Source organism: Gavialis gangeticus, unplaced genomic scaffold (assembly GCF_001723915.1).
Source record: "Gavialis gangeticus isolate Ggan-Ray unplaced genomic scaffold, GavGan_comp1, whole genome shotgun sequence".
NCBI lineage: Eukaryota > Metazoa > Chordata > Crocodylia > Gavialidae > Gavialis > Gavialis gangeticus.
Window position 1 is genome coordinate 74,549,784 of NW_017729022.1, and position 8,566 is coordinate 74,558,349.

The window sequence follows — 8,566 nt, forward strand, 5'->3', positions numbered from 1 at the left end:
CATAAAGTGAGGGAAACCTGTACTGGATAAGGGCAGCCTAATGCACGGGGTGAGCCTGAGCCTTCTCAACTCCCCAGCCTTCTTTGACAGCCTATACTCAACAAAGAGACTTTGCTGACACTAGGATTTTCAACCATTTTGTCCACCTAAAGAAACCTAGAAGCAACTGGTGGACATGCAGACTCCTTACTGCTAAAAAGCACATAAACCCTAACAGCACTCTCACACCAGGCAGCATCCTGCCTCTGAGGTCCAATTTTAGAAGTGTTCTCAAAGCAGGCCTAGTAGAAAGGACATCATAGGAAAGGCAGGCAAGGAAAAGAAGATGAGTGAAAATGGACACGCCCATTTTTAGAACATGTTGGTGGGATGGGGGACACCCTAGTTTGAAGCTTCACTCTGCCATCTTTGGAGCAGAGACTGGAATCCAGGCCACCCTCCCAGGCAGTTTCAGTACCATATGATTATTACAAGGTGACAATGTCTGTTCCCAATTCCCTAATGCAGCCTTCGCCTTCTGTGCTTGTAACACAGCTTTTTTCAGCTCTGCAGCCTGGGATGAGCCTCACTTGCCTTTGAAACAATTCTAGCAAAATTTATCTCAGTGCTGCATCTTGCAGCCCCCTTGACCAAATGATCAGAGGTTTGTATACTAAAATCTGCACCTCAGACCCCTCATAGGCATACCAATGGCAAAACCAGAACATCACCTGATGAACACAAAGCTAAATCTACCCCCAATTGCAAATGTTTTGTTTTTGTTTCACCTTTCTAGTGAAAAGTTGTTGTGATATGTTTCCTATACAGGCACTTGGAGCTATCGTATGGTGTGTCATATGGCTATACACACACACCCACCCACACGTGGCTTTTCCAGTCCTGCTATGTTAACTGCTGCTGCTCTGGTGGTTCTCTACTGCCTCTTGGGAATGTAGGGTGCTGATGCAGCTGCTCCCTCAGGTTACCAACATTTTCCCAAAGAAGCAGGATACAGGAAGAGAGCAGTGATTTTCAAGTTTATAGCTAAGCCAAATCTAAAATGAATTTCAAGAGCAGAGTGAAATTTTAATACTGCTGTTGCTGTAGCATCTAAAACAACAGGCTGTTTTTGTAGTGAAAGTTTACGTTGGCAATCTAGAAGTAAAAAGGATCTGGCTGCATCTCATCTAACAACAACAACATCATCATTTGCTTTTTTGTAGGGCTCACCTCCATTATTTCTCACTGAAAGCTTTCCTTCTTCAAAGAGCTCTGCCAGAGAGTAGCAGACAAACCTCCAACCTTCTTAGTAGCCCATCAAGTGCCACACAGTCGAGCAAGTCTGTGCTTCTGCAGGTGTTCTTGGCAGTCGCTCATTAGTTCATATTGCCATCACATGTTCTACCAGTGAAGCAAACCCCTACTGCAAGGAGAGCATGCCCACATTTTCTGAAGTTCAGTTGTCATACATGCTGGTAGATGAAGCAGGTACTGAAGTTGAGTAGCTGGGACTAAAACAGTAATTGCTTGAGAAGGGTTGGAGCACAGCAAGGGGTGATATCTCTTTTCTTAAAAACACTAAGCCAGAACTCTGGTGAGGGCCAGCAGAGGCAAAAAAAAGACAGCAGGAATACTGAACAGTGTTTCATGCTTTCCAACTTGCAAGGTTTCAGATCAACCTAGGATGACTCACCCCACTACCTGCTCCGTGAAAGGGATGGAACAGGAATTTTGCATTCTGAAAAAATTCAATTTTTTCAACTGTCAATAAAGTATCAAAAAATTTTAGACAAAGAGGACACTTTCACCCTAAACAAAAAACAGAGAACAAGAACCACAGGTAAAAGTAATCACACTTTTCTTGCAAACTGGTTGTTACTTCCGCTAATGCACGTACACAGAATCTATTTCTCATTCTTTAGTGAACAGTTCAGAGGCATTTGGTTGCTTTTATTCACCACCAGATCAGGAGAAATCAAACTCCTGATGCAAGAGGAAGAACCTTCCTTTCTCTATAAAAAAATCCAAACAATTTCCCCCTTTTTTTAATATATTTTAATACACTCCCCACATGTTTCAAATTATCACCAGTAATTTCTTTGGGGGCAACTACACTTCCATTGTACCAATCAGGTATCCTAGGACAACAATATTACATCATCTGCTTTCATGGCTTTGGGGTTAAATACAGTACAAGGAACTCAAATTATGGCCAGCCACATGCCTTTGGTAGAATTAATGTCTGGTGATATCACATTTTCTCAAAACGTGAGAAAGCCACATGATGAACTCATGTAACATTTTACAGTTTAATTCTGTACAAAATCTTTTTTTCTTCCCTTAAGCAGAGTTGAGCAACTGTCACCTCAGGTTGCTCTTTTAGTGGTATTCCAAAAGTGGGATGTAAGTATTGAACATCACAGAAAAGTCTCTCCACATGCCTCAATTTCCAGTAGATTTGTGTTTGAAGGGCGGAGAAAAAAAGTCTAGTAAACATCACAAACCTACAGGTCAAAATGGTCATAATTTTCCTTCTTGACAATTGACAGATAAATACTTTTTAGTTTTAAAAAAGCTTCGTAACAGTACATGCGATTCATTTAAGGAACTGGCGGTCTTCTACTTTGAGACGTTTTTTCCGGGGCTGTACAAAATCATTGTCCGAGTCATCAGCAAGTTCTGAATTTTCACTCTCAACCCGGGAGTGAGGTTGTACAGGGAATTTCTTCTCAGCATAAAGGCTTTTCAGAAGCTCTTCAAAGTATACTTCAAGTTTCATGCCAGCATCTGCTACTTCTGAATCAGGCTGTTGGGTGAATTAACAATATCAGCATATCATACAAAGGTTATACACATACGTAAGTACCCAAAGAATTCCAATGTATTTGCAAATTCAGTAAAACAAGTATAAATGGAAGATATTCATCTTTAGGAGGTAAGGTAGCAAATAATCATAGAATTCTGCAGAACAATGATGGAGGGAACATTTTGAGCAGTGCCAAGACTGGAAAAAACACTTTTTAATTTACAGTATTGCCACTGAATCTAACACTCAAGAGCAGACAAGAGATGTTATAGTTAGCCCCCTCAAAAAGGGGTTGGATCAAAACTTTCGGAGAAGAGGCTTAGATTGCTAAACTATTTATCTACCCATTAGACTTTTTTAAAGCAGAATATGAACACAGTAACATTTGGGATATTAACAAATGGACTAATTACAATGAGTTAAAAGGAAGTAAAAACTTTTCACACCTCAGTTGCTCTATGGTAAGTCTGTATGTCAGCAGTTTACCCTGCAGGGTGTGAAAGTTAAAACTTTGATGAAGTAAGGCAAAAACTACAAGTTAAGCTTTCACATACCACAGTATGTATATAGGAACAGTTCTTGTGTCAGCAACGTATGGCAAGTCCCCACCTCCTTTTAAGGAACTGTAGCTTAATACACTTGTCCATACCCTTTTCCAAATGGATGATGGTTATATTTGAAACATTAGGAAGCCTTAAGGGAGTGGTGGTTAAACTTTTTGGCAGGCATGCCAAAAATTACAGGCTTCTACCTGATCCCTTCCTTCCAGAGCCATACCTGATAATAGTTTGTGCCTGGAGAACTGGAATGGAGGCAGGGGGCTTGAGCCTCCAAGCTATGCAAATCAGAGCTGAGATGGGGAGGGAGGAAGGGAAGAATAAAGTTGTAAGAGGAGGTATTACCACCAACAGTCAGGTTAACTCTTCTATGGCCCTGCAACCGCTACAATTTTATGTGGTGAATGGGTGAGAATCCAAAAATTTAATTCAGTGATGGCTATAGGGCCAGGGAAGGGTTAATCTGGCTCTTGGAGGTGACACCTATTCCTGCAGCTATGTCCTGCCCAGCCCCTCCTCAGCTCCAAGAACCCTGAGACTCTTGAGCCTGGCTGTCTGGGGCTCGTGTTTACGTGTAGCAGATGCCCTTGCCACTTGAGTAACATATGCCACGAGTCAGACAGCCCTGCCTTCAGGTGTTTTACACCACCAATGCGGGTCAAATTTCCAGGTGCAATTGGAGGGTACAGCGGGCAATTTGTTGCTGACACCAGTTATGTTCAAACCTTTGTTCCTGCTAGCAATACCCTTCCTTTGCTAGCCCACCTGGGACCTGTGTCCCTTTCCCATTGCTATATCACCCACTTCATATAAAGAACAACTAAAGTTAAGAAAAGCTAGAAGTAGCTGGAAATTTTGCAGCACAGGAAATACAAAGCTTAAAAGGCTGGCTAAGGAACAGGATAAGTTGAGGTGGTGAATAAGAAGTTCATCATTTGTAGAAAGGTTAGAAGAGGGAGGAAGGGCATTAGAAAAAAATCTATTCTGTAGGGGGTTGAGAAGGCAGCCCATCTAGGAATGGAAAAGTACAGAGGACATAAAAATTCTGCTTCCAAAAATTCTGCTTCTGCTTTGGAGCAGTAAGGATTAAATCACACTGGATGCATCTACATGTGCATTTTAATGCACAGTAGCCTATTTTATTGCACTTTAAAATATCATGTAAAAAACATGCAATTGTGGTAGCACACAGTTAAATCGGCTACCATTAAGTGTCACTTAAAAACCATGCACATTTGTTACTGAACATTAAGGCAGCCTATTGCACATTTCTTTAGTACCTCACACATTGGAGGTACTAAATTTAATGTGCATTAGAAAAAGTGCCTTAATGCAAGTGTAGATGCACCCACTATTTGCTATAAAAATCTCCTTCCCTGCTTCAGTGGCATTGCCTACCCTGCTTACTTATCCAACACCAACACAGTTTTGACTGCAGTCACCAAAGATTAAGTTTCTTATGTCAGGTGTATCATGAAATTCTACCTGCTGCCACAAGTTCTTTTTTTTTTTTTCCCCCCTGGAAAGACTTAAACTTGTAAAACAAATAGAAAGGTTTTTATTTTTCTGACCTCATTAAATTCAGCACAATTTTGGAAAATCAGTCTGAAATCAGCCACAACATCCTCTGGCTTTGAGTAGAATGAATGGTTTACTTGTAATCTGTTTTTGATAGTTGACAAGTCCATTGGCTTCTTGATTATTTTGTAGTAATCAGGTACCTACAGAAAAATATTAGCATGATGAACAACTGTGTGCATGTAAGCAGTTCACTATTTTGAATGGTCACCTTCAGGAAAAACAAAACCTCCCTAGGTTTGCCACTGAAAAACAGTTTGAAGATGTAAAAATGTTATATTAGTACTTTAGAGTTTGGCTCTGTCATAATGGTTTGCTTTAGCAACTCAAATGCATTTTTACTTTTTAAAACTATCACCTTAGCTACAGGATGTAGTTGCTTTCTACAGTTTCTTGCACATGAACAGCTAACGTTGCAACAAACAGCTAAAGCATCCTGGCTTGCCCATGCAGCTTTCTGTTGCAGCTATGCCTTGGCCCTGGGTAAACTTTTTGAGAGAATTATCCTGGCGCATGCCTACGAGGGGCCAGCAGGGGAGATTATGCTTACGGGCAACCAACATGGGTTCATTAGAGGCAGGTCCTGTCAGACCAACCTCGTGGCCTTCTGTGACCAGGTCACAAAATCCTTAGACGCAGGGGTAGCAGTGCACGTAGTCTTTCTGGACTTTCAGAAGGCCTTCGACACTGTCTCTCACGCCGTTCTCATTAAAAAAACTAGGAGACTGGCGTTGATGCCTACAGTCAGGAGGGTCACTACCTGGCTGGAGGGCCGCACCCAGAGAGTGGTGGTGTACACGTCATTTTTGACCTGGAGGGATGTGGGCAGTGGGGTTCCGCAGGGCTCAGTCCTCGGGCCCGCACTGTTCAACATCTTCATCAGTGACTTGGACGAGGGGGTAAAAAGCACCCTGTTCAAATTTGCAGATGACACTAATATGTCGGGAGAAGTGGGCATGCTAGAAGGGAGGAATAGGCTGCAATCAGAACTAGACAGGTTACAGGGGTGGGTGAACGAGAACAGGATGGGATTCAACACTGACAAGTCCAAGGTGATGCACCTGGGGAGGAAGAATCAGCACCATACCTACAGGCTGGGGAACTCCCTTCTCGTTACTGCAGGGGCAGAAAAGGATCTTGGAGTCGTCACTGATGCCAAGATGAACATGGGCCAGCAGTGTGGGGATGCAATCAGGAAGGCCAACCGTACCTTGTCATGCATCCACAGATGCATCTTGAGCAGGTCCAAGGAGGTGATACTCCCCATCTATGCGGCACTGGTCAGGCCACAGTTGGAGTACTGCGTCCAGTTCTGGGCGCTGCACTTCAAAAGGGGTGTGGACAACATTGAGAGGGTCCAGAGGAGGGCCACTCACATGATCAGGGGGCAGCAGGGCAGGCCCTACAAGGACAGGACCTGAACCTGTTCAGCCCCCACAAGAGAAGGCTGAGGAGGGATCTAGTGGCCTGTTACAAACTAGTCAGGGGGGACCAGCAGGCACTGGGGGAGTCCCTGTTCCCCCGAGTGCTACCAGGAGTGACTAGAAATAACGGTCACAAGCTGGCAGAAGGTAGATTCAGGCTAGACATCAGAAGGTGCTACTTCACTGTCAGGGCAGCTAGGATCTGGAACCAACTTCCAAGAGAAGTGGTGCTGGCTCCTAGCCTGGGGGTCTTTAAAAGGAGGCTGGCTGAACACCTTGCTGGGGTATTTTGACCCCAGTACTCTTTCCTGCCATGGCAGGGGGTTGGACTTGATGATCTGCTTAGGTCCCTTCTGACCCTACTAACTATGAAACTATATGCGCCCCGGCGCACACATACTTCCATAATGCAAATCCACACTCAGAACAGCAATATGAACTACTGAAAAGATATGGTAAAAAACCCCAAACAAACTTAACTTTAAGCCTGAAGTGCTGAAGAAAGTAAAATTCAAGAATTGATTTTGTACATGAATTAACATTAACTGGCAAAGTTTTTTGATGACACTAAGCTGTGGGGAAGTGTGGCCATGCATCAGGGTAGGCTGACGATCCAGAAGGATCTAGACAGATTAGTTAGATGGGTCAACCAGAGAGTCTCTCTCGCCCAGAGCCTGGGGGCTGGACCCAACGATCTCATGAGGTCCCTTTCAGCCCTAAACTTCTGTGAATCTGTCCATTTGCTAAGTTCCATTCACAAGACCAATTAATCAAATTGTTGCAAGCTCACTAATGGGAAAGCATATGCATGCGTCACAAAGGATGGGATTTGGTGAAATATATTAATGTGGTTTTAAAATCCCAGGTTGAATTTGCAGGGCTACTATTAGGAAAAAAATGTAACTTTTTAATGACAAATTAGTATGTAAAGCGGAAATGAGACATGAAATCCCATGTCATTAACAAGTCTCTTTTGTAGATAAAACCACATTTTAAGAAAAACCTCTCAAGCCCAGTAATATGCAATCTATATATACACATTACATGACATTTTCTTTATCATTTCATCTCTCTCATATACCCAATCTCTAACTCTTTAGCTCAGTGATCTAGACTTAAAAAGTTTTTAACAATATGTTTCATGCTGATGAAAGAGGGAGAAAAGGACACACCCACATGATATTACTACACAAATACATTTTTTCTACCTGGAAGGGCTTCTGGGCATGTGCAGAGCAGAACTCACTTTATGGTAAAAGTGAGACACCTAAGAAGTTTAGGAGCCTCTAAGTTTAGGTGGCAGCTGGGCAGGAATCTTCAGGATTACTGTTCTGATTGAGAAACTTGAATTCTTCCTAGTTCTAATTGTCCTTTATTTTATAGTCCTGTATAAGAAGTTTGTTAATTTGCTGTGAATTACTATTTTAGTTTCACATTAAATCTCTACTGGGATTTACTGACCATAGAATTTCAATTTTTGTATAAGAACAAAAAACAGCAATGGACCTCCCAATGTCACTGAGTCCAGCCCTTACTAGTGCAGGCAACCATGTCATATAAGTTCCAGTTAAAACTAATTTCACATTTTATTCTCACAACTCCTACTGGAAGACCATTTCAAAACCTCTCTGCTCTCAAGGTTGGAACTTCCTTCTGATTTCCAGCTTAACATTTATACGTGATGTAAAAATTTGTTCTTGGACCAACACAAGATTTAGATTAAACAGTTATTTCCCTTTCTTGGTGTTCAGGTCCCACAAAACATTTAGGGAGCAATCATATCGTGTATATCTCACGATAGCTCCAGAGGCATGAATTCAAGTCCTGCTCTGGGCTCATCCTGAAGGCTGCACCCAGATGGCTCAGCTGTAAATGGATATAGTTTCATAGTTTCTAGGGTCGGAAGGGACCCGAGTAGATCATCTAGTCCGACCCCCTGCCATGGCAGGAAAGAGTACTGGGGTCAAACAACCCCAGCAAGGTGTACATCTAGCCTCCTCTTAAAGACCCCCAGGTTAGGAGCCAGCACCACTTCACTTGGAAGTTGGTTCCAGACCCTAGCCGCCCCGACCGTGAAGCAGGGCCTCCTGATATCTAGCCTAAATCTACCCTCTGCCAGCTTGTGACCATTATTCCTGGTCATTCCTGGTAGCGCTCGGGGGAACAGGGACTTCCCCAGTGCCTGCTGGTCCCCTCTGACTAGTTTGTAACAGGCCACTAGA

General features: G+C 42.9%; 1 protein-coding gene across 2 annotated transcripts in view; it reads right to left on the bottom strand.

The window, feature by feature from the left end:
- Positions 1 to 2,019: 2,019 nt before the first annotated feature.
- The window catches only part of TRIM24 (tripartite motif containing 24), a 76,297-nt gene continuing 69,750 nt past the window's right edge, over positions 2,020 to 8,566 (bottom strand). Inside the window, exons 17-18 of one of the 2 annotated variants that reach the window (XM_019515397.1) lie at positions 4,914 to 5,063; positions 2,020 to 2,785 (exon numbers count right to left, since the gene is read on the bottom strand). In XM_019515397.1, the coding sequence (XP_019370942.1) occupies positions 2,576 to 2,785; positions 4,914 to 5,063 (360 nt within the window). In that variant the 3' untranslated portion in view covers positions 2,020 to 2,575. Of the gene's footprint in view, positions 2,786 to 4,913; positions 5,064 to 8,566 lie in introns of those variants that run through there. The other variant, XR_002096903.1, reaches the window with a different exon arrangement.